The following is a 25545-nucleotide window of genomic DNA, read 5'->3' on the forward strand; positions in this document are numbered from 1 at the left end:
ACATGCCAATTTTTCAGTTGTCATGTACATCAGTATTGTATTCTTATGATTGTTCTGAGACAGCTCCCAAATGCTTTGACTTGTACAGCATCTGAGGACTACCGCCTAACAATGCATCACAACTCAGTAATGCCTTAACACAGGCTAAGATTTGAGTTCTTACTCTAATAAATTCAGGCTACAGTTTTCTCATCTCCAATAGCTCCACTTGTCCCACAACTTGTTTGCTAAAGTCAGTAGATTAGAAAAAGTCCATTTTATTGTGACTGAATGAGTACCTCTAGGTTGTAAAAAACTACTACAGAACAGAATTATCAGGAAGGAATTCCTACAAGCCATTGCCTTCAATACACCACTAGGAAATGCATTTCTGTTTTCCACCGAAATCCTTACTGACGACTTGGAGGAGCTTATACTTTCCAGCTTATCAGTAAGAAATGTATAGAGTACCAAAACTCTTTCTGTTGAGATGCTACTGCCAGATTGTTGTCACGTTGACATCGAGAACAGAGGTCACACCTAGACAAACTTTGCTGCCTAAAAAGAGCTAGTCCTGTAGAAGTGTCACTTCTTGGGGAACAGTGAGCTTGCTTTAGTAGTAAGGATCTTCTGTTACTCTAGTCCCTGTGACAGCTATGTCTATTACCTTTTATAACACACTAATTAGAACATGATTATGTATGATTTAAGAGGAAAAAAAACCCCAACCCACACAAAGGATCAGCATAACATTTTTTCTACCTGGTCAGTGATTACTGAGCATGTTGAGAGAAGGGCAACAAAACTGGTGAAGGGTCTGGAGCACAGACCTTATGAGGAGCGGCTGAGGGAGCTGGGGTTGTTTAGTCTGGAGAAGAGGAGGCTGAGGGGAGACCTTATCGCTCTCTACAACTACCTGAAAGGAGGTTGTAGTGAGGTGGGTGTTGGTCTCTTCTCCCACATAGTTAGCAATAGAATGAGAGGAAATGGGCTCAAGCTGTGCCAGAGGAGGTTTAGGTTGGAAATTAGGGAAAATTTCTTCACAGAAAGGGTAGTCAAGCATTGGAACAGGCTGCCCAGAGAGGTGATGGAGTCATCATCCCTGGAAGCATTCAAAAAACGGGTAGATGTGGCACTTCAGGACACGGTTTAGTCTAGTCTACCCTTGACTGGTTTAGTGTGGACTTGGTAATGTTAGGTTAATGGTTGGACTGGATGATCTTAAAGGTCTTTTCCAACCTAAACAATTCCATGATTCTACTAAAAAAAAGTAGTCTTAACGAACTTTAATTCTATAGTTTTTACTAAGACATTACAAATAGCTTTTCAGTATGCTCTACTTAAACATTTAAGTTTCATTCTCATAGACCAGAACAGATTGTATTTGTACAATCCTCCAAGTATAATATATCTTCTGTATGCAAAAAATACTCATGTTATAAACATTCAGAACTTATTTAACTTACACTATTGAAACATATGTATAAAAACAAAAGCCAGAAAGTATTCAACTACAAAATGTTATTATGCAGGCATGCAAGCATCAGAAGTCCACAGAACTGCAGTTTCCCGGACCAAGTCTCTCGGGCTGTGCTGTACTCTGAAACAGAAGGCCAACTCTGAATCCCTGTATCTCCATCTTGAATGGACATTTTATGGAGTTCAAGTGATGTTTAGAACTCATTCCAAAAAAGAGAAAATCTTCATCACCAAATCCATGGCATAGATCTATAGACACAAACATCCTCCACAGTCTTCCTATTATGATTTCCTTGGTAACTTAAAAAAAAAAAAAATTAGACATGCTTTCATCTGCTGAGCTTCTACTACTTAAAATGCAAGTGAATCTAGCAGGAAAGCTTTTTTTTTTTTTTGTTAAACTGAGCAAGCACTAAACTGCAGTGTTGCTAAACTGACAACCTCTTCTGTGTATTTTGGAATTGTCTCAAGAATGCCTTTTGTATTCTGTTCTGTATGAAAGATCTTCATATTGTTAGAGCTCCAATAACACTTCTCAAAACAGCACCAGCTGTTGTTTCATGAGAAAACCCCTAAAGAGAATTAACCAAGTGTCACAAGGGGCTTAAGTCTTCTGCTTCACAGTAAGTCTGTTTCTTGTTTGTTTGTTTGTTAACAGGTTACCCAATTTTCAGGGTCTGCTTTGCAATCTTAATGTTCTTAATTTTTTTTTTTCTAGACACATTGTTTGACTTTCCCAACATTCTTGTGATTCAAGACTGTACAGATTCTTGACAGTCTTTCAAACTTTCTAACCCTCCAGACTGATGATGAGCATACACATCCACATACATGTAAGTCAGCAAGATGATCATCCTTAAGTAGTTTGGAATGCTATAACCTATTGCACTGAGCTCCCTTCTTCATAGACATGCAGTCACACTTCATACTGGGACCTCAGATGTAACGAGCATCTTAGACACTCTTAACAAACACAGCATAGTGGTAACTGTATGGAAAAACATACTGATTTTCAGTTTGATTGCAGTTGCTTCTCAGTTTACTACATCAAGACTATTGTGCATGCTATCATAACCATGTTTTATTACAGTAACTGCTTTCTCCAGTATGATTGCAATGACTCCAGAGTTTCCCTTTTGGAGTTGTTTTTGCTATAAATTTACACAGTACTGTGTGAAAGCTATAGTCATTCTTTCCTTTTGCAATCTTGAGACTCGGAACCCAAGTAGCCTTTAACAGACAACGGTTTGGCAACAAGACTTTTACTGTCTACCTTCAACCCAAGAATTCACATATTTAGTTCTGGCATCTTCTTTCTTCACATTTTGCTTTTTTTTTTTTTCTTCTTCTTCAGTCTCCTCCATTGAAATTTCTGCATATAACAGAGCATACAACTACCTGAAAGGAGGTTGTAGCAAGGTGGGTGTTGGTCTCTTCTCCCAAGTAGGTAGCAATAGGACAAAAGGAAATGGGCTCAAGCTGCACCAGGGGAGGTTTAGATTGGATATTAGGAAAAAACTGTTCACGGAAAGGGTAGTCAAGCATTGGAACAGGCTGCCCAGACAGGTGGTGGAGTCACCATCCCTGGAAGTGTTCAAAAAATGGGTAAACATGGCACTTTGTGACATGGTTTAGTGGGCATGGTGGTGATGGGTTGATGGTTGGACTGATGATCTTAGAGGTCCTTTCCAACCTTAATGATTCCTAGTTTTTACTTTCATTATAAATAATCCAGCCACCAAGCCAGGAAACATGAAATTGCTACTCTACCCTTAATTGGTTTAGTGGTGGACTTGGTACTGTTAGGTTGATGGTTGGACTGGATGATCTTAAAGATCTTTTCCAACCTAAACGATTCTATGCATGACATCCACATTACATCAGAGATTTTTATTGCCTTTTTTTGATGAAAACTGGATCATGTCGTCTTCCTTTGCATTTCAAAATCACATTGAGTCACCATGCTGAGTTTGGTTACTTATGCTTCAAACAGCTGTACTTCAATACGCTAAATCTTAATACACATTTGATCTGGACAGTTTGGCAGCCCCAGAGAACAGCCATTCCTATCTAAATAGACAATAAAGTGTAAAGCTACAACAAAGAGCATAGGTTTCATCATCAATTTCAATGTTGCCATACCAAAACTGGAATATACATCTTTAGCTTGAATCCTTACTTTAAATGGAATCTTTATTTTTATTTAAGTAGCTGAACTTCACACTGTCACAAGAAATTGAAAATCCTGAAAAATGTTAATGTCTCTCCCCATTTACACAGACTTAATCCTGTATTGGCTATTACATCATCTCCTCCACACTGGAAACTATCTCCAAACAACAACAACAAAAAAAACCCAATGAAACAAACAATCAAAAAAATCCATTTTTCTTTAGTCTGCCCATTCTTTCTTCCCCATATTAGGTGGCAAAAGAGGGCTCATTTTCTAGACTGGCAGACAAGCATAAATGAACAGAGACATTAGTATGTGAACAAGAAGTTACCTTCACTTTGGCTTTGTCTTTTCTGCCTTAAACTCCTAAAACTACTACATCCAATGATTTTTCTCCCAAAAGGCCAATGCAGCCCTGGGTCATAAGAATTTAGAAAAGTACATGCCATGTGTTCTACATTCCCTTAAATAAAAGCACATTTAGTGGGACAAGACAGTAAATTTTGAGTGTAATTAAGCTGTAAAACCTAGGGAGGTTAAGTAAGTAATGAAATCCAGGGATGCGGTAGATTTTCTACCACTTCCAGTTCAAAACAAAATTACCTCACTTGAGGAAGATATGCTATACCTCAAAAAAGTTTATAGGTGCAATATGGTAATTACTAGATAGTTCTATGGACAACACGTACTTGACCATAGTGTGGTGGTATATATTGGATCATAATGGACTCTTCTTGCCTTAAAAAAAAAAAAGACAATGAATACATTGTTACCTAAACATTTTGCAATTTTCCCAAAGAAAACTCTGGCTGAGAATACCTCCCACCATGAAAACAAAACTGGAGGGAGTTTCAAAATAAACCACTCTCCTGCTGTGTTTAACAAATGGTTTGGCTCTCCTGCCAAGATGAAAACACAAAAAAGTAACAGTTCGCTGTTACCACAGCAAATTTCCATAGACTATTGCATACCATTAGTGGCATGAACTAAAACTCTCTATCGTATCCTCCCCAAAGCTGATTGTAAGGAGGAGTTCACAGTAAACTCACCCAGAACTAGTCTCACTCCAGTGAGACTAACGTGTTTATTTTCAGTTCCTAAATTTTTTATGTCCTGGTTTGGACAATTTGCTCTGGACTCTGAAAGGATCACATTACATAGAGTTTTGTTATGATGGTTCAGTTATAGAATAGCTTGAGAATGGTCAGATTTCCCCATTACAGAGAAACACAACAGTTAATTGCTGCCAAAATGGAAAAATTCCTGCTTTCTTCCCTCTTCCCCTGCTTCTCCGTTCCATATAGTGGAATCAAACAGACCTCACAAAAAGCCAGGTCAAGGAGAAAACAGTGTCTTCCCAGCATTCTTCATCAACTAGAAACAATCAGTTGTCTGCTGGCTTATTTTCCTGAACAAGCTTGCTAGAGAATCAGACAAGTCCTGGTGCAACAAAAAGAGCAGAAACATACAGCTAGGAGGATAAGGTTAAAACCCCATACTTTTCAGCAGATATCATTTGATAGTTTAGCTGTGCCATGAAATGACATTCTTAAAGTCACATAGCTTCATCTTCCTATTAAATAGTTAAACAAAATTAAAGCACATCATTCTTACTTTAGGATTATTAATGCATAATATAGTAGCACACTAGATTTAAATGAAAATATAGGGATTTGCTATCTCCACAAGACTTCAAAAGTGAATACCACTTCTGTGCAAATATGTATGCTCACTATAATTACTTCTGACCAGAAAATTATGTATATTGTTTTAAATATTAATTCACTTACACTTATATTAAGTTACTACAGCAACAGTTCTGCTTTATTTGGCCCAGGTTTGGATACAATCAGCAGTACATTCAGATCCGATCTTTACTATTTTCTTTAAAAGCAAGTGTCTAACATCTGCCCACGAGTGATGACAGTTTAACTGAATTTTACTCAAATTTTTTAAGGGTCTGAAATTTTTTAGTTGTCTATCCACTGACAAGTTCTATTCTAATACTAAATTTTGATACTGTTTACCCAGTATCAAAAAGTACATCTATGGCTGCTTTGGTAACAAATTAATCCTCTGAGAATCTGTTTTTCCAGCTAAAATTCAGAGACAAGGAAGGAAAAAAAAAAATCTGACTCTCACCAAAAAGGAATTTATTCACATTAAAATTTAAGACAACTTAAGACAGTTTTCCTACAGATTCTTAGGACTGCAATCCTTGGAACCACCGAATGAAGCGGTTTGGTCACTGAATGACCAAATCTGTTTGGTCCACTGTTTCATCAGCCAACTCATACACAAGCCGTCCACCAGCCAAGAAATCAAGAAGTTAGAGGTACTGACATCAGAACGTTACATTATCAGCATCTAGCAGCACCTCTTTATAACTCAGTGTTTCCCAGATCCTTGCCCTTTTTAATGCTTTACTGCATCACCAGTTTGAGTGCTGTGAAAGTATTCTAGACTGTCCACATATTTACATTTCCCAATTGCAAAGATTACTTTGAAAGGGAACAACACAACCTGATAGATCCTTATTATCCTTATGATGAACAAAATCTTTGAAACCCATTCAGGCTGTATGTCAAATATCACATTCCTTGAACAGTACTGTGATCTTTCCTTGTAGATCCTGTGGATTCTACAGCCAGCTGAACCCATATTGTACCACAAGGGTTTTTTTATCCTGCTGATCTTCAGATTAATAAACTAACTGTAGAAAATAATTGTAGAAAAAGTTTCAGGCATGAGTAAGACATTTAAGACATCCATGCTGCAAGAGAATACATAGTGAGAGCAAATCAAACAGGCTAGTTTCTCATCTCATGTTAACTGGCATAGTAACATGGAACAGGAGTCAAGTCATGATACACTGGAAGAAGTGACTGAACCCACACATGAAGATTATATTCTACACAACACCCAAAGATCAGCCTTTTCTAGTCAGCCTCAGGATTACGAGTCATGTTACATTAGCGAAAGAGGAGAGTCCAAACATCACTTACAGGTTACTTATCCAACTGCACTCTTCAACAGGAAGCAATTCTCCACTCTACACCAGAATCAAATTTTTGAACTCTCATGAATGTAACAGCTACCAGTATATTAGGACTGATATACCTTTATGTCATTTGCATGTCTACCTTGTATTGAAATACTAAACACCTTGACCGTAATCCTTGAGGTTTTTGTACTTCTAACACATATGGAGCCCTAAAAAGGAACACAGTATGATTAGTAGTAACTATTAAAAGTCACTCTCTAGAATCTTCAACAGAAAAGCAATAGCAACTTATTTACTTAACACAAGGTACCACGTAAATGGAAACTGAGGGTTTTTTTTTTAAAAAAAAAAAAAAAAAACAAACACCACCACCAAACCCTTCCCAAACATAGAACAAACTCTAAAAGTTTACAAATAATGATCACATTGCTTTCTCTCAAATACCACAGTTTGCTCCACAATAACATATGCATCTGCTTTTTTATTATTAGAAGTGCCTATGCTAACACAGCCACATTTTCTGGCATTCTGTATTTTCAAAATCTGTTTTTTTCTGCCACGTTAAAGTAAATATGAATCCAGTGCTCTTTTAAAAAGTGGCTTGAGTTTAATTGCTCAACCCCTACTATGTGACATCTACTGTTCCTCTGGAGATTTTACAAATCTTGAAATGTTTTACAAGTCTCATAAATAAACTACATATTCTAGTCTCAATCCTGTAGTCAACTCCACAAGAAAGGAAGACAGGTTTGGTGTTCCAGACATTTACAGCAATCCAGAAGGAGGAAAACAGAGGTAGCAACGAGTCAAAAAAGCCTGAGTGCCGTTCCAAAACTCCCCCTTCCTCAGCCATTCATCCTCCCACAGCAACATTCCTACAGAAGTTATTATGAAAGCCTTTCAGGCTTGTTCATTAAAAATGCTGACAGTCTTGAAGATCATCAAAACTCTACCCTTTAATTTGTAATTTAAGAATTGCATCTTGGCAGGCAGAAGAATTCACCCCTCCATAAAACATACCATATAAAAGACTCAAAATAATTTCAAATGTATTTTGAGATTAATTTTTAAATCATTCAGCTTTTTCATCATCTGTTACCTGACATACATGTTTATCACTCGACTGGCAAGGAAGAAAGTCTACATGGCATATTCTGAAAGATTTAACTAGTAACAGGAAGGGCAGGTCAAGATGATACAACCTCAGGTTTGCTTTCTCACAAGTATCTGGACCACCTCCCTCCCTCTCCACCAGCAAATCCAGGTAAGGAACAACTCCCCCAGCTGATTCCTCATGCACTTATACAGTCTCTTATTTGTGCGTTTATGAAAAATCCTCTCCCAGGTCCGCTTAATAACAAAATAGAGTAACTGCCTCACTTCTTGCAACTGCTCTCCTCCAAGCAACTTGCCCCCATTTTACTCCAAGATTGTGACATAATATTTAAAGTTTTCATGACAATACTGTAATACAACAGTGGTGGAAAAGACTTTAAGTTAGGATCACTAAATAGCGTACAACGAAAACCACCACCACAGCCAACATAGAGCTCTGTGTTGATGCATGGAGGCAATAGCCTGAATGACTGCATGCACTAGAACTCTCTCTGTATCAGCTGGTCTAAGATGGCATTATTTTTCACCAGACACCTTGCCATTCTTGTATCTTTATATCATGGTACACAACTACCAAGGGAGTAAACACAAGACTGAAATGTTCATACACTACTACACTATGTACCCTAAAAAGTCAAAATACCCCAGAGCTACCAGAGATTGGACAGCTGCTTTCCAACATCTCCAGTGAAGCTCACACTACCAATTTCTCATAGGTAGATGCTCTGATTAGGGGCTGGCCCCAGAATTCTAACTGCTCTTATAAAAACATTACATATCAAGTTATCTGGCTGCAAGAGATTCCCCCCACACACACTTCATCTCAACTTCTTTTGATTTATAAGAAAATAACTTTTCAGTGTTATCTTATAGCTCCTGTGATTTTGTCATGACAAGAAAATATTGCTCCATGCTGTCTCCTTGAAGGTTCCTTCACAGACTGAGAAAACTGGTGTTAGAGTTTTTGGCACCTCACTAATGCAGACGTTCGTCCAGTTTTTCATACACCTGTTCTTCTCACAAATGTTCAATGTCTTAAAGAAGGAACAGGAAGCCTCAGTCTAACCAGGCCCACTCACTCACTAAAAAAGGAGTAAAAGCAATCAGTACTTCTTCAAGACACACAGCTTCCATGAAAGGAGGACTGCTTAATATCTCAATTTAAATTCTACCTCACAAATCAGCAAAACCACACATAGTAGATTAAGCAATTTAATCCTCTTTTATATCTTTTTTTTTTCCCCTTTAAGGTAGCTTTTTAAATTTTGCCCAACAAAGGAAAATATAGATCTGATGGTTAGATCTCAGCCTTTCAAACACGTTCTAACTCAAGCAGCCTTTACACTAACTTTGCTAATGCCTTTTTTTCTTACTTGCGGAAAAAAACAGGATTGCTTAGATGTGTACAGTGTAACAAATACACAGATTTATCATTTTAACAAAATAAAAGATTAAAAGTAGTACTTTAGATTACTTTCAGTGGCAAACTGTATTTATATGTAAATTGGAATCGCATTAAGATGCAGACAGCATTTTAAAATAGTTTTATTAAAATGAAACTAGATGAGCTGATACCATAGAAAAAGTTTAACACCACGCACTTCAAAACATAACTTAAAAGAACTCAGTTCGTAAGAGTAAAAGCATTGCAATCACACTGAAGTTTTAAAACTAGCAGATCTGATCCTCACTTATCAGGGAGGGAAGGAATCTTTCCCTGCTTTTCTTATACTGAATCACCTGAAGAAAATGGCAAGGAAACATTTTTTCAACAAAAATTACTATTACTAAGATCTGGTCTATCACTTTGCTTCTGAGGAACACTTTTCTCCTATGTTTATAACAACAAACACTTGGTATGTTTAATCTTGACACCTTTGTTGGTTGCTAGAACTTAAAATTTAAATTTTAGTATTTATTTTCAAAGTTCTATAAAAACATTTTACATCCCTTTACTTAATATTCACTTTAAATTTGGGATATTAGCATTAAAATACATTCTTCCAAAATACCTGGGTTTCACTACATGTACTTGAGAGGACACCACTAGGTCACCAAGCCTACAATTTTCAAAACAGGCTTCTTCACAGAGTTATCCACATTTAGAATCACATATTTTTGCTCCATCTGCTTTTGAAAACTTTCAAACCACCTATACAGTGCAGAATAATGTTTTCTTTGTGGGTGACTTGCAAGAAGTTTACTATTTTAAATGAGGAAAATTAAGTTTTCTGTAACAGTTTTCATTTCCAGGTTCTCTCCATATAATCTAGAATATATACATAAAACCCACTCCCAGGGATGGAATCACTCATATCCATCAGCTATGAATCACATGTGCTGCTTTTAATTAATTGAAACATAAACATGCATTGGAAGGCTGCTTTTGCACGTAGACACATGAGACGGTTTACATGCAATGCAAAAATCTACTTCTGGAAAATAAAGTCTATGAAAATAAAATACCAGATTTAAACCATAATTTTTTTCAACCCTACACTGCCTACCTTGGACTACTTATATATTCTTTTATTTGGAAAGGTTACTTTATCTGTCCAAATAAAGTAATTCCTTATTTAACCTTTAATACAGCACGGGTAACTTTGAAATTAAATATACACACACACAAATCTAGACAGACAGAACATTAACAGAGGACGCATGTTTGAATGTACACCTTCCTCATCAACACCTAAAGTAATCCCCCATCTATTTTTTTAAAATCAATTTCCCACCCTCCCCCAAGACATACATTCCTTCCTAGACTTCATTACAATTTAGTTCCCCACTTCCATGCATTCAGCATTCTTTCACCTACACTAGAACAAATTTTCCTCCCAGCTCAGAATACATGGGGTGAAGATGCATTTTATTAAGCTGTAAGACTGGCTCAGTTGCAGTCAAAGAGGTAGCCCCAATCTTGTTCCACCACCAAGCCTCTACCCGGTATCATCCCTATCACTTTTTTGACCCTGCATTATTCAGCTCTCTGACAAGGAGGAGATTGGACCAGTAAGAAGATGACAAAAGTATTTCACTGGATGGTGGCGCAGAGGATAGAGGATAAGAGGTAACAGCTTTCTTTTGGCAGGCAAGCCATAACATCTAATGAATACCTCTTCAGAACGATTGTGTCCGACTCGCCAAATTGAGCCACAAACATTTCACTCTAGTGCTAAACTATTCAGGAGAGTCATTACTTCTCTTTGCAACACTGCTTCCTTAAGGGCACCAGAATCAGAAATTCAACAAGAGCAAGAGGCAATGCTGCTTCCCCTCAACTGTTTATATACTACATAGCTCCAAAGCCTACAAATTGCATTACATTTAATAAAAGTAAATAGTAACACACTGGGGCACCTATTTCAGGTCTGACCTACCTTCCATTGTATAACAGTAAAAAAAAAAAAAGGGGGGGGAGGGCAGGAGGGGAAGGCATGCAGGGCACAAAAACCCTCCAGTTCTCTGGGCAACATAATAGCAAAAGAAAAGATAAGATGCTTATAAAAAGCAAGAGAGGAGCACTGAAACAAGACTTGGCAACAACATAAGACTTTTTTATTTTTCCTCTGCAGACAGCACAATATAGCAAAGAAAAGATAAGAGGGTAACTAACTGTATATGTAACAACTGTTATGACATATACATATATGACATATATGTCATATACATATATGACAACTGTGTTCTAGGGCTATCTTCAGCCAGCGAAGAAACAGAAAGCCTGATCCAGATAAAGAAATGGAAAGAATGGAAAGCTAATTCTGAGCTTTAACCTGGGTCTAGAGACACAACTAAAGCAGTCTAGAGGGTTCAGGGGTAGGAACTTCAACCACCTACTCCTGCTTTTTAAATGAATAAAGTAGTAATGAGTAGTAATAAAAAGAATAAAGACAACCTATTTACACTTGGTTCACCTCTAGGACAGTATGTTTATTTCTAAAAAGTGAAGATTTGATTAGGATTTGGTCATATTACTAGTCACATTTGCTTAACTGGCAGGATTCTGCCAGCTTGTAGAAATAGACTCATGATAGAGCAGTAACATACTACAATTCTTGTGTACCCAGTCATATCCCAACACACTTCCTCCAAGCACCATACTGGCAGAAGAAGGGAACTCCTGTCTTGCTTCTGTCCAAAAGCCCTGCTCCGAAATCAGAGTAACGGACGAAGCTCAATATACGGCAATGGTGGGCAGATCCTTGCTGCAGGAGAGACCCAGTTCAGATTTCAGATGCAAAAAACTGACCCATGAAGTTAGAAACCACCTAGTGCAGAATCCGTAACAAGTGAATTATGGCATATCACTGGAAATTATCAGACAGTATTCAAAACAAAGATTTGTTTTAATCGTCTTGAAACAAATTACTAAAAGCCAAATCAAACTGAAAGCTATCCTTGTATTACAGTTAAGAGTACTCGTTTTCAAATGAAACTATAAAAGAAAGGCAAGGTCCCTTTAACAGAAGGATTGGGGGAGATTTATTTGTTGGGTTTTTTTTGTTTCATTTTGGTTTCTTTTGATTCTACTGTCCTATCTTCTCTATTACATATATATTATTTTTGTTTAAAAAAAATACAATGTTAAATTATTTTCAAGGTAAACTTTGAAACTGCTTAGAAGTGCTAACAGCTGAATTTAGATTACTTTAAAGGTTGCTATCTTTTCACTTCCCAATAAACAGCTACAGTATTTATTCAAACCAAGTATGAACCAGTATAAACCAAATACATACATTATTTCCATCTACTAATAATATACATTATTTCCATTCTGCTCCATTCAAGGAGCAGACAGATCTGATATTAATTATAATTTTTTTAAAGAAAAGTCACATGAACACTCAGCATATATTCACTTTAAGCTAGCATTTCCTAGAACTGAAACCTATCCCTTTCACAAAGGGCAGGAAAATGGAAGTGGTGTTCAAAGTCTTAAATTATTATCAGGAGTCTCAGCTTTCATTTATCAGGCTTCTGTAGCTCTTCGGGTCGAGGAGAAAGCCTTGAAAACATTGACAGAAGTAACTGATGAAGTACTGCTTGTTTGAAACACTCTTCAATAGCTTTGTGGGTATTACCATTGTATCAGAACCAACACACTTCACAGTGTTACTTGCAATGACTTCACTTTCACTATAAAGGCCTATTTATTAAAAAAAATAAAGTACTATCACTGTACTATTAAGACAGTTCATTTTCTGTAGTCCCTAAACACACAGAAAGGCTGAAGATAAGAATTACTTCTTTTATTCAAAGTAAGTTTTTCTAGCATTAGAAAATGCCATTATGTTTCACCAGTGAAAACTCCTCTACTTACAAAACCATGCTTTTGTAACTAACTCTCAACAAAACTTAACACTTTTGTGGGTGACCCTTGGAAATCATCCACAAAAAGTAATTAATATCAATCTGTGGGTCAAAACTCCACCTTCTACCTGGGGAGCTGCAAGTTGATTCAAAAGAATCAGCAACCAGACAAAAAAGAAAATGCTCCTCAAAACATAACCAGTACATTTGGTAAATCAGAGGTTATCTTGGTTTATTTTCAGTTATATAATGCTAAATTATTTTCCCAATAAACATTTTCAATTTATATACTCTCATGTGTCCCCATCACTGGTAACTGTGCCTACTTACCAGCTAACCATTGCTAGTTACATTTCTTTAAGTTCTGTTATAGGTAGCTGAAAACACAGAGGACTTGCTGTTTGTTTCCATGAATATTTAATTCATCTGACTTTTAAAAGTAAAAGTAGGTATCACCTGATGCTTGTATGATGTTCTCATTATGAAATTCACTCTAAGGAAAATTCTCTACCACATGAGGTACCCTTCCTTTTTTCATAACTACATGTAATTCTTTCCTAGTTAGTTGAACTGACGAACAAGCACACTGTTTAAATCACAGCCAAAGCTAAAGTTATACATACAACTCTTTACTAAAATGTGAGCACCAGGTGATGTGTATATGATTTGCTAGGTTGAAACATAAATTAACATCCCACTAAGTTTTAAATGTTTCCTCATCTTTAGAGCCAGACTTATGTCTGTTACCCTTCAATTGTTTAACTCATGGTTAAACATGAATTTATTAAGAAACCACTAACAATACAAAATACATTACTCAAAGTAAGCATCCTAGTGGCTTCAACACACTAGTAAAAAGTCTAAAAAAATCAAGGTAGTTTCAAAACAATTTACAGCCAAATAGCAAGTAGTTGCATATCCAGCAGATATACGGCAAGCAGATTAAAACCAGGTGGCTGAAACTATTACTGTCCCTAGCTCTGTACCTCTCAACCTTAAGCCCAGCATATGATATCTACTCATAAACCATTGCCTGAATCAACTTTTTTTTTTGGCCTGGCACACTAAACCAATCACTAGCCACCACCCCATCCATTTTGGTGCCACAACAGTGTTGCTTTTTTGTACGCCAGTGTTCTACAGCTGACATTGAACAGGTTTGGCTTTAGGAACTGGCTCAGAAGTTTTATCTTCAGCATTTAAAATGCATGTGAGAGAAAGAAACAACATCCTACTGTTTTCTGGAAAAAAGTGAACAGAGTTTTAATTAAAATCTAATTATTTCCCTACAACTACTCCGAGATGACAAACACACTTTAATTTTTACTGCTTTTAGAAAAGGAAAAGTTTGATTACTTCCAGTTGTAGGGAACTGTTGACTCACCGTACTTTCATCCCCATTACATTTAAGAATATGTTTCTTTCAAAATGCCTACTCAGTGATTTTCACACTTCATTCTGCAGTTTTCTATATGAGCTGTAAAACTTTCAATTACTTTGTCCAACCTAGCCTGTAAAAATCTTAATTCTGAAGAGCTATCCAAAGACCACAGTTGACGAAGATCACACAGTATTGCAGGAAGGAAAGGAGAATAATTTTAGCTTCTCTACTTAGGCTGTTCCCATACCTAAACCATCTAACATCAAGTGGCACACCCAGAAACTTGCTCATTTTTTATACACCTTTCCATGCTGCCAGCTTCTTAAAATGAAAAAGAGAATTACCAACATAAAATGCAGTAATTAGAGCCACAGAAATAGTCCACCATCAGAATACACAGGATTTGTTCACCCCAATAATGCTTTTCACATTATTTTCCAACAGCTCAAAGATGTAGAAAGATGCAACAGAAGAACAGGTTTGCTATTGTTCTCTTTAACAACACTTCTTAAAAGTTCCTAACTCTGTAAAGCATATGCATCTGATTAAAGATGCAGCTACCTCACCATCTATCTATTGAGATATACTGTCATCTGCTCAAACATTAAAGAAGCTACCTTCTTTTGAACCCTACACTGAGCAAGAGGAAGGCAGGGAAGGTATTGATTGGCTGAACCAGACCCCTTCAGGTCATCTTTGCTCCTCCTTGCTCAGGTCTTACCAAAAACAGAGAGCATCCACTATTACTACAGATGAGGAGAGCATCCCTCTGCACTTTGAGTCAGGGCTAATACTCTCAAAGGACTTTAAAACGGCTCAAAATGATTCACCAGCTTTAGAGTCAGTTATCACCTGCACCCTCTCAAATCTTACTACTGACCACCCCTGAAAAGCAGTAAAGCAAAAAAAAAAAAAAAAACACCACATATTCTTGGCCCTGTTACAGAGCTATAACTTTTGGAAGATAATTAAGTTTAATTCCAAGATACAGTAGAAAGCACACAGATCCAGCCCCCTGAATGTCTCCGAAAGCCTCCTCCTTACCCATCTCTGAAACTTACAAACTTCAGGTATTGTCTTTTCAGACAGTTGGGAAAGAAGCTGGGATCAACACATAGCCCCTTTGGTAGCCTGCAAAGACTTCGCTCTAGCATGAAGAGGCAGTAACTGCGGCTTTCACGGGGCAACAAACAGCCCACATCTCACTTTGGAGGACAGTGACTTCAAAACAGCCCTACTGACCCACTCCCCCACAAGGCAGAAGGCTCCTTTCTACCCGTTTGCTCACAGACTAACTAACCTTTTCCAAAGTCCTGAGCACCCTGACGAGCTCCCCACGGCCGCATGCTCCCCTCCTGCTAAGGCCCACCCCAAGCCCAGGCTGTCTTCTCCCTCTCCCCGCGCCCCGGACCCCTCCACCGAGCGGCTCTACAGCGCTTCCCCTTTCACGCCAGCCGTCAGTTTCTTCCTCGTTTAAAAGCCAACCCGCGCTCTTTCCACACACACAAGGCACGCAAAGAGAAATTTAAAAAAAAAAAAAAAAAAGCAAACGGCACAAACAACAAAACACAGCCCCACAACTTACCACCCACGTCAGTCCCCCGCTGCCGCCGCCACCACCGCCGCCGCCTCCTCCTCCAGACTTTGCCATTTTCTGCCCGTTTCTCCTCAGCCGAAGCGCGGGCGCAAGGAGGCAACCGAGAGGGCCGGCACCGACGCCGAGCCTCGCAGCACAGCACGGCACGCCCGCCCTTCGCGCTTCGCCCCGGCTCCTCAGGCGCCCCGCGGGCCCGGGAGCCCCCGCAGCCCCTCGCCCGCCCTCACACGCACAGAGGCACCCCGACAGAGAGAGCTCCCCACCCACTTCGGCCCGGCTTCTAGTTCATGCTGGGCAGCGCGGCTGAAGCAAAGGAAAATAAAATCCGCCGGGGTGGGCGAGGGCTCCCGCGGCCGGCCGCGGCCCCGCAAGGGAAGGAAAGCGCCCGGCGGAGGAGGGCCGAGGAAGGAAGGGCAGCCGAGGGGCCGCGCCGCCCGCACAAAAGCGCCTTTCCGCCGCCCGCGCTCAAACTCGAGGCCGGGAGGCAGCGAGCGGGCGGGCCCAGCCGGGCCTGCGGCTCTCGCTAGTTTAAAGGGACTGCCGGTCCCTTTACCTCACGGCGGCGGCGGCAACAACGGCCGCCGCTAACGGCCGCCGTAGCGCTGCCTCCCCCCTCTTCTCCTCCTCCTCCTCACCCCCGGGCCCTCCCCCCCCGCAGCCACAAAGGCCCGGAAAATAGATTAATAATAAAATCTCCCCCTCCTCCCCTCCCCCGCCCGCGCCTTCCCTCCCCGCGCGCGCGCGCACCCGCACGCGAGTGCCCGCGCAGCCCCCGCCTCCCCCCCCCCCGCACAGACGCACGCACGCACGCACGCACGCACCGCCCGCCGCCACCCGCAGCTGGCCCAGCCCTCCTTCCCCTCCTCTTTCTGCCCCGTCCCGGTGCCCGGTGCCGCTCCCCCCTCCTCCTCCTCCTGCTGCTGCTCCTGCTCCCCACCCCCTGAACCGCTACCGCCGGGCCCCCGCGCTCAGACAATAAGCGCCGCTGCCCCCGTCCGGCACCGGCGTCGCCGCTGCCTCCCGACGCGGCCGCGGCCCGAGCTGCCCTCCCCTCCCCCCTCCTCGCGCCCTGTCCCTGAGCCGCGCCGCCAATCACATGCCGGAGGCGGGCGGGCTGCGAGGGGCGCCGGCCAATCGGAGAAAGCGAGGGAGGGGCTTTGCGGCCGCGCGCGACGTCACTGCGGGTGGCAACAGGGAGGCAGCCGTGCCTCCGCGCGGGGGCGCTGCCGCGCGCCGCGGGGGCGGGGGGGGCGGCGCGAGGGAAGGCGTTAACGGCCGGAGCGGGGCGGTGGCGGCGGCAGCAACCGGCAGCGCCCACCCTGCGGGCTCCGTGGGACAGGGGCTGCGACCTCCCCGGGCCGACCTTCCCACTCTGCGTCCGCGGGGAAGCAGAGACCTCGCCTTCCCGCGAGGAACGCGTCGTGTGTCGTCGTCCATTCCACCCGGCCCCCCCGCCCAGAGAAACATTTCGGGAGGGGAGCGCTCAGGGTTGGCGGGGCAGGGCTCTGCCCCCTTTTCCTAGTCTCTCAGGTGGATGCTGCGGTACGCGGGTGGAGGTGACGCTGTAGGTAGGACAGGCGTTCGGGGGTACGGTGGTCAGCTACCCCCGCTCCACCAGCCCCATAACTGATCCCGGCCGCCGCTGCTGCTGCTGTGCCCTGCAGCATTTTGAACAGGGTTAAAGTCCTGATGCTCCGGGCAGGAGAGTGTTCACAAACCACCGCCCTCTTCTGGACCCTGATAATCAGCCTGAGGGGTTCTTTAATCTCGGATATCTCACCTAACTCTATTCTGCTACTATTTGGAAAGCTTTTGAGCATCACCGTGTTAAGTCTGCTTTCGGTCAGTGATACGTTGCCTTATTAAAGGATCACATAATAAAGCACCTCGTTCTGTACGCAGTATGCAACACTGTTCTGAAATATTTGCCATTTTGAACAAAAATCCTGTGGTGTAACATAGCGTCTACTTCCTAGGCCTCAATGGTGTGTGTATGAAGCCTAAAATTAATGTCATTTTAGGTACGAGTGTGAAAAATACAATTTAAGATACTTCCCACCAAAAGTAAAATATATATGACCGTAGGTATTACGGTCATAGATTTTTTACAAGCTTAAAAAAATGCTTCACGACATGCAGCTTCTGAATTAGTAATTTTCATTTTGCTGTGTGAAATGCAAAAGACCTACCTAGTCCAGCCTGTTCCACTCCTTGAATTATTCCCAATGTAAAGTCACAAAAGGAGGGATTAGTAGGAGCACTGCATCTGAGTTTGTGGACAAATTCCTATCTGAAGAGAATAATTTCAACTGAATAGTAATAATTTAAAGGTTTTTCCTTTTGCAAAATGCTTTTCCTAAGAAGTAAAGGGATTGGAAATGGAGCAGCCGCCTTTGAGGAGTCAGTTGTAATGTTCAATTATGCCTCAAGGGAAGGATCAGAAGAATTTCTAGTAAATATTGCTTATTTAGCATAATTTTACTCTGCCAGTTTGTAAGGAACCTATTAAGCTAATATCTAAGTGCTGCACAGGGATTACAGAAAATAATGGCATCTGCCTAGGAGGGACAGCTAGTTATCTATTCCAGCCCAGTTTTGTACCTCTGAGCTGTAGGCTGTGTTTTCTTCTACTTTGGGCAAGATAAGAAAGAGTGTTTCTTGCAGGACAAGAATAAGGTAACACTTGCAGGGCTCTGCCTAGTGCTTCAGAGTTTTGAGCCTGCTGATTAGAATGGGGTTTTTTTTCCAACTCTCAAATTTATATGTAGGACCTGTAAAATGAATCATGTATAGTGAACCAGGGCTCCTACAACGAATATCGGGACGACCAGGGAAAACAGCATGAGTGCATTTGTTCAAAGCTTTTTTGCATTGGCAGAGAACCATTAATGCATACAGCAGAAAGAGAACAAGTCACAAACATCAGTGTAGTACCTTCTGATCAGCTCCAGCTGTTTAGTAAATAGGCTGTTCTCGGTGTGGGGAGTACGCCTTTTGCACTCATTTATCCTGAGCCAAGTAGTAGATAGCGATCTAGCTTGAAGACAGCCAGTTCTATATACATTACAGAAAGACAGAGGGAGTTTGTTTGTTCCTGGGAGTTGCTGATCTTTGCATGTGCATGGTCAGACATGTTCAGTCTATGTGTCATGCTAGAGTGAATCTAGGAGGAAAGGCTGACGTTCCTCCAAGCATTTTCTTTAGTCTTTGAAATTACTTTGTCCAAGTTGCTTTTCATTTCATTCTCATCATATACTACGCTACCTGCACGACACGTTACTGGCTTGCTGTTTATATTGGTTTTATCCTTAATACTTCTATGTGTATGTTGAGTGGGTGCATTCCTAGCCATGTAGGATTGTGTGACAAAGTTCTCATGAGACTACAAGCAGCTGCCTCTGTGGAGTTCAGAGGTGAAGAAGTGAAACTAGACTGTTCATCACATTTCAAGTGGTTCCTGCTAAAACAAACATAGAATTAGATTTAAGCATGAATCAAATTTAAGCACCGTAACATTTTGAAAGGAGTGGGATTTCTTTGCTGGATGCCACCTGCCCCAATCATGTACTATCAGTTTATGTCAAATACTTTACATTTAGTGTGTGACATTTTAAATTAATAATCCCCTTGAGATGATATACACAAAATTCTTATTTCAATTCATTGGAGATGTGCTTGTTCTCATAGCTGGAGACGGTAATGTAAATAGAAGTACCCTACAGATTTTCAAAACAATTGTCTACTTAAACCCGTTTCACTACTGGCTTCAGTATTTAATTGTTTTTAGTAAGGAAAATATTTACAGTAACATTATTTTGTGTTTAATTATTTTAGCGGTAAGACAGCTGTATGTATGATCTTTAAAATTTTTCTATACTTAGTATGTACAAACTTCCCATCTATTGTAAGTTATTTGCTGGTTCTATTCTAATTTACTTGCTGTTTAATAAAACCTCCTCTTTCTTTGTGGCTTTTCTAGAATCAGGCTTAAAAGGGCATAAAACTTGCCTATTTGTGAAACTATGTGCATTTATCTACTCTAAGAACACACTCAGATACAATCACTTACCTAAATGAGTGATCACAGCTCTCAGTTTTCTGCAAACTACACAGGAAAAAGTGTAATTTGTGATTTTGATCTAAAATATTTATGAAACTAAGTTGATACCCATTACACTATACATTCCACATTGTATACAGTTGTAATAACATATAAACAACCATTGCATACTTCAATATCAAGTATTTACATTTGCAAGAAAGAAATTTCCATGTTCTACCACACTTTAAAATGTTACCATAATTCGTTAACATAATTGTGAAATAACCGATCAAATTATTGAGTAGGATTATGGTAGTACAATATCACAGTTATCAACATACCTGTACTGCCTTGATTCTGAATGAATTTCAGGCCATGGTTCCAAGGCAATGAAGAAAAGTCTACCCTCTGCTGGATCACCTGACGATACAAATTTAGCCAGGTCACGCATATTTACACAACTGTGTTTCAAACAACACCGCTGAACTAGCAAGAGCACACGCTGGTGGTTTTCTGTGGGTGTACACTGTCAGTGCGCTGCCTGACACTCTCATCTGAACTGTGTCTGGGACTTAACACATCTGCCCGTTGTATCCGGCATGTTTGTCCGTAGTTGTTCCTGGGGTCAGACTGTTCCACAACCAGTCTCTTGAGAAACACCAGGTCATTGTCAGGTTGCCATTTCCACCCTAATCCTCCAAGAACAATGTGCCACTTTGTGACAGTTTGCCATAGGGTTTGGACTGGCTAAACTCTGTTTACCCTCCAGTTACTCCCCTGTAACTAACTTATTAATTGCTGTGCTGTTGCCGAGGTGTGGAGAACTTTCCAGCAGGGCAGGCTCTGAGCGCTGCTGATGGGGTGTTGCTGCGGAAGAGGTCCAGCAGAAGCCCCAGGGTTAGCAGTGGGGACCCCAGGCACCCACACCTGGACTGCTCACCACACGGCTGGGACCGCTGTACCGACCCACCTGACTTCCTTCCGGACCGCACTATCTCCCCCCACCGACACAGAGGCAGGGTGCGTTAGAGACAGTCACACTGACTCGCTTGGCCTCTCTCCTGGACTGCCCGGTCTCTCCCGCAAAACAGGGAAGTCGCGTCACTTGTTAACATTAAATATTTATCTGTGACTAGAAGTGCTTTAGTATCCAAGTCCATCTAGTCTACTCACTGTCAATTCAGGCTTAAACTGCAATATGCTTTTGCTAAGCAGCATAAGCAGAGTTGCTGCTCAGGCAGGAGACAGTCATAGAAATTAAACACATTTGTGTTGAAATTCCTTGTCTAGCAGAAAGCTTTCTTGCGCAGCTACCACATACAGCAAGAGAAGGTGCATGCAGAGATGAAGCAAAGGAGGTTGAGCTGGCCCTGCTGGGAGGAATTCTCAAGATGAATAAAATGAACATCCACGCTATTAACATCTCAGTTTTTTCAAAGAGTTGGTGGCAGTGGGAAGACCTGCAAATGCTCAGGGGATAAAGCCAACGGAAAGAAACATAGAGAAGGCAACCGTTTTGGAGATCTGTGTTGAACGTAGATGGCATAAAAATGTCCATCAGCAGAGTTGTACTGATCTGAGAGGCAGATTGCTGCAATCATTTGGAGGCTGGAAATCACCAACTGCATTATGGCATTGTTCATTAGCGTGGAGAATACAAACAGCCAGCAAGGTTTTGGAGATGCCATGCTATTCAGTAAGTGCCTGCCTCCCTTGAGCTCAGTGTAATGAATGCAGTGAAGCATGCTAGGCTTTCCTCACTTGGGTAGCTTTTCTGTGTGTTAAACACATATCCCCTTTCTTCCTGTCCCTCTGAACAGGAGCTTGCTCTTTCCAAAGGGGAATATCTTTCTGGCCAAGCCATGTAGTTTTGTTTCTAGCAGTTCACCCAAGACTCCTTGGACAAGAAAATGTGAGCGGCGATTCATTTTTACCCAGCAAGACCCTTCTTGCTCATTGAAAGTCCCCATTAGCAGTGTATTTCTCCAGCCTTCCAGACAGAAATCCATGATGGAACCAGAATGAGTATCAAGACTGCTTCCTAATAGCAGAAAGTCATGTCTACTCATTCCTGGGACGAAGGCGAAGGAGTTGTTATTATACAAGGTATCTGTGGAGAAAAAAGCAATGACTGATGCAGCCAACAGACAAGCCCACTATTCTGGGAAATGTCTAAAGAGATGGTACTTTGCTCTCTTGAGCTAAAATTCAATCACCTCTGACGCATTATCTCTGTTTTGATATATGATTAGTAATTACTAGGGGGAAATGGAAAGCGGAAGCTTTCTTGCACAGCTTCATTTTACCACCAGTTTTGACTGGAATTGATGACAACTATGTCAGGACGTGCATTGGCATTTCCTTTCTCAAAATTAGGTTGTGTGGTTCTTGTGGTAATCCAAGAAGAGGAAAGTCTCAGGGAAGACTTGAGAGGCAGATGGTACAGTGTCCGCTTAGAGCCACTGATGTAGAGCATGACATTAAGATACAGCCAGTGCGTCCACATAGCTTATGCTGAGGTCAAAGAGAAAAAGAGAAGGAGGCCGCAAGTTTTGGAATATTTGGATAACTGAAGATCTGAAGCAAAGATGAACAAAAAGAGTTGAGTGAATGTCCTGTGAAGATCCAACTGAAAGAGGGCTGGGGGTAGGCACATGTAAGGACATCATCAATGAACAATACATTTGAGTACAGAAAAGGAAGACAAAAAGAAGGAACGACCAAAAAGAAAAATCTGGGCTAACTATGAAGGGTCCAGTCAGACACAGAATAGCAGAACCACAGACAAACAGACAGTTTGAAGTTACCTATCCTACAAATTACTGAACAACCCCTTCGAGCAAAAGTGTACTGGCAGCTTGAGTTTATACTGGCTCAGTGCTTTGAATCACTAGACCATGATGTTTTTGATTTGGTACTAGATGCCCTAAAATTTGAATTCCTGTTTTATAGCCCACAGCACAGGGAATGTGCTTACTGTGTGCTTCTGACAATTACAAAGCAGTTTAGAAGAGGAAGTTTATACAATAGTATTGTATTTGTGAATATTCTTTTCTGGCTGACTCAAGTTGTTTATCTTTCCAGCAACCTGTTTACTAAAAAAATCCATTTGCTCTAATGCATTGTTTCAGATTACCTATGTTAGTAGACAATTCTTAGGCTTTTGAGAACAAATTTTTCAGAAGCCTTTGAGAAAGTGATTACAAAGATCAGATGTATACTTGAATTAAAAAAAATAGGAAAGAGGGTTGTACAGCTGAACAGGTAAAATGTACACTAGGCTCAGCCACCTACTTAGTCTTAAATGTAAGCATTATCTGAACTTACAACTGCCTAACAATTACTTGTTTCAGATCAGCTATCCAACAATTTCTCAGGTGACCTAATTTGTAACAGAGCTCAGCAGCAGCAGCTCCTATTTATTTCAATAGGAATTGTGTAATTCAACAGCTTGGAAGATTAGAAAAGCAGTGTTTAAAAGTGATCACTGCTAGCTGCTTCATGCACTTTCCTATTTTCATTAGATATTCATATTAAGCAAAGAAGATCAGAAAAGCATTTAAAATCTTTTGTTATCCCTTTAGATCCTTTAACATTTTGGTATTTCTGGGTCTTGAATGTTTCTCTCTAAGGTACCACGCAGCTGTCTTCAGTTACTTGTTTCAATAGCAGTGTTTCTGCTTAGCATTTCATTCTTGCTGTATTTATTAGGAGAATGGGTAAATAAAGTACCAAATGCAACAAATTAAATATGTTTTTATGTTTAGGTTATGGTCTCCTGTTCTATTTTTACCGAACTAACAATGCTTATTTTCTCTTTCCACTACCTACTTTATATTGCTCCCATTTACCTCTGTAGATTCTTCATGCTCCTTAGCGTCCTCCTGTTTTTCTTAAAGAAAAGTAAGAACACATTACCTCAGTCTTTAGGTGAAGTGAAAACATCCAGATCAGTGATTCGTATATGCATCTTGCTCACGATGACTGTAGCCACCGTTGGTAGAGGTAGCAGAAGTTGCAGTAGCAACAGCTTTCAGTATTGGCCAGGACAACGTGCTTGACTACTCAGGAACTATATAGGCAGCACTTTGCTATGGCACATGTGTATTAGAATTTGGGAATCTCAGTCTAGGTCATCTTCAGTCCAGCATGGCTTCTAAGAGCACATCTCCTTTTCTGAGCACCTCAGAAGGCCGAATGCGGATCACAGCATTTCTTAGATTTAGGATTCCTGGCTGTCACCTGTGAGGGAGGAAAACAATCATTTGAATGACTTTGAATATACGTGCTTTAATACTTAGTGAATTCGTTTTCATGTTCTAGAAAAAGGTTTTTCATCTACGTGATGTGTTAAAAGTAACTTGCTTTGATATAGGTATTCCTGTGGGGGTTTTTTAACCCAAAGAATATGGAAGCAGTAGCCCTCATTATTTTATACATTTCTTTTTGAAATCTACTGTGCATTTAACTTAAAGTGTTCTTCATCGATGCATTTCTTTTAGAATATTCCCACATTCCTTCCAAACTATGAAGCAAAGAACCTTAAGAAAAGACATTGTATGTTTTATAGTACTGCTTACTGACAGACCTAAGTATGAAAAATGCAGCATATCGATTTTTGCAACAAATCCATTAACTGTTATACAATAATCATACTCTGCATTCTTTTAAAACTAATTTTGTAAGGAACTTAGTCATACATTGTGTTCTTACACAACAGCTAGAGAGAATACATTTTTGTGTACCACGTCTCATAGTAAACTCATGCCAAAGTTGTTACTGTTCTGCTATAGAACTGTAATAACACACCTTTTTTCTGTTAGTTGTTTTTTTTACTGAGCTTTGTTATTCCACATATGCTCTTCTGCTGGAAGCTTTTATACCAGAAAGCCTTTGAAGAGTGGAAGTAGCTCTTTAAATAGTCTGGAAGTAGTGTGGTTTCTTTTACCTTGGCTGTTACTGCTGCTCATGTTCTTTTAGTTCCAGGTACTAAGTGCTATGAATTTGTCAGGTTTTCATGAAAAGGCAATACACATTATCCAGAAACTTGCAACACAGTATCAGTCTCTGTTCCATTCGACATTTCACTTCCTCTTAGAAAATGCAATTTATGTATCACTAACTTTCCCAGTATTTTTGGAAACTTTATTTGACACTAAGTATCAGAATCCCATTTATCTTGCCACGAGTTCTAAAAAGCAATGAAGTTAGCTCTTTACCCAAAGACACAGATATTCTTAGAGGTTCTTCTATGTTCCCGTACCTTTTGAGGCATATCAGACACTCTACTGAATATGACATTTTCTGCTGAGTTAATTTCTCTCTTGTAACTCATGATAGAGAAGCACAGAAGCTCCTTTTTTACTTTACATCTTATCCTTAATTTATTGAAAAGGCATCTGTTTGTTCCAAAGGCATGCATGTGAATTCTTCAGGTTTGCCAACCTGGTTTTTTTCAGCT

At 40.5% G+C, this 25545-nt stretch overlaps 1 protein-coding gene across 1 annotated transcript in view; it reads right to left on the minus strand.

The window, feature by feature from the left end:
* TOP2B (DNA topoisomerase II beta) overlaps positions 1-16096 on the minus strand; it is a 68797-nt gene extending 52701 nt beyond the window's left edge. The window contains exon 1 of the mRNA XM_075704999.1: positions 16031-16096. Coding sequence (XP_075561114.1) covers positions 16031-16096 — 66 coding nt within the window. The remainder of the gene's footprint in view (positions 1-16030) is intronic.
* Positions 16097-25545: the final 9449 nt, after the last annotated feature.

This window comes from Pelecanus crispus, chromosome 2 (assembly GCF_030463565.1).
Source record: "Pelecanus crispus isolate bPelCri1 chromosome 2, bPelCri1.pri, whole genome shotgun sequence".
In the NCBI taxonomy this organism is placed as follows: domain Eukaryota; kingdom Metazoa; phylum Chordata; class Aves; order Pelecaniformes; family Pelecanidae; genus Pelecanus; species Pelecanus crispus.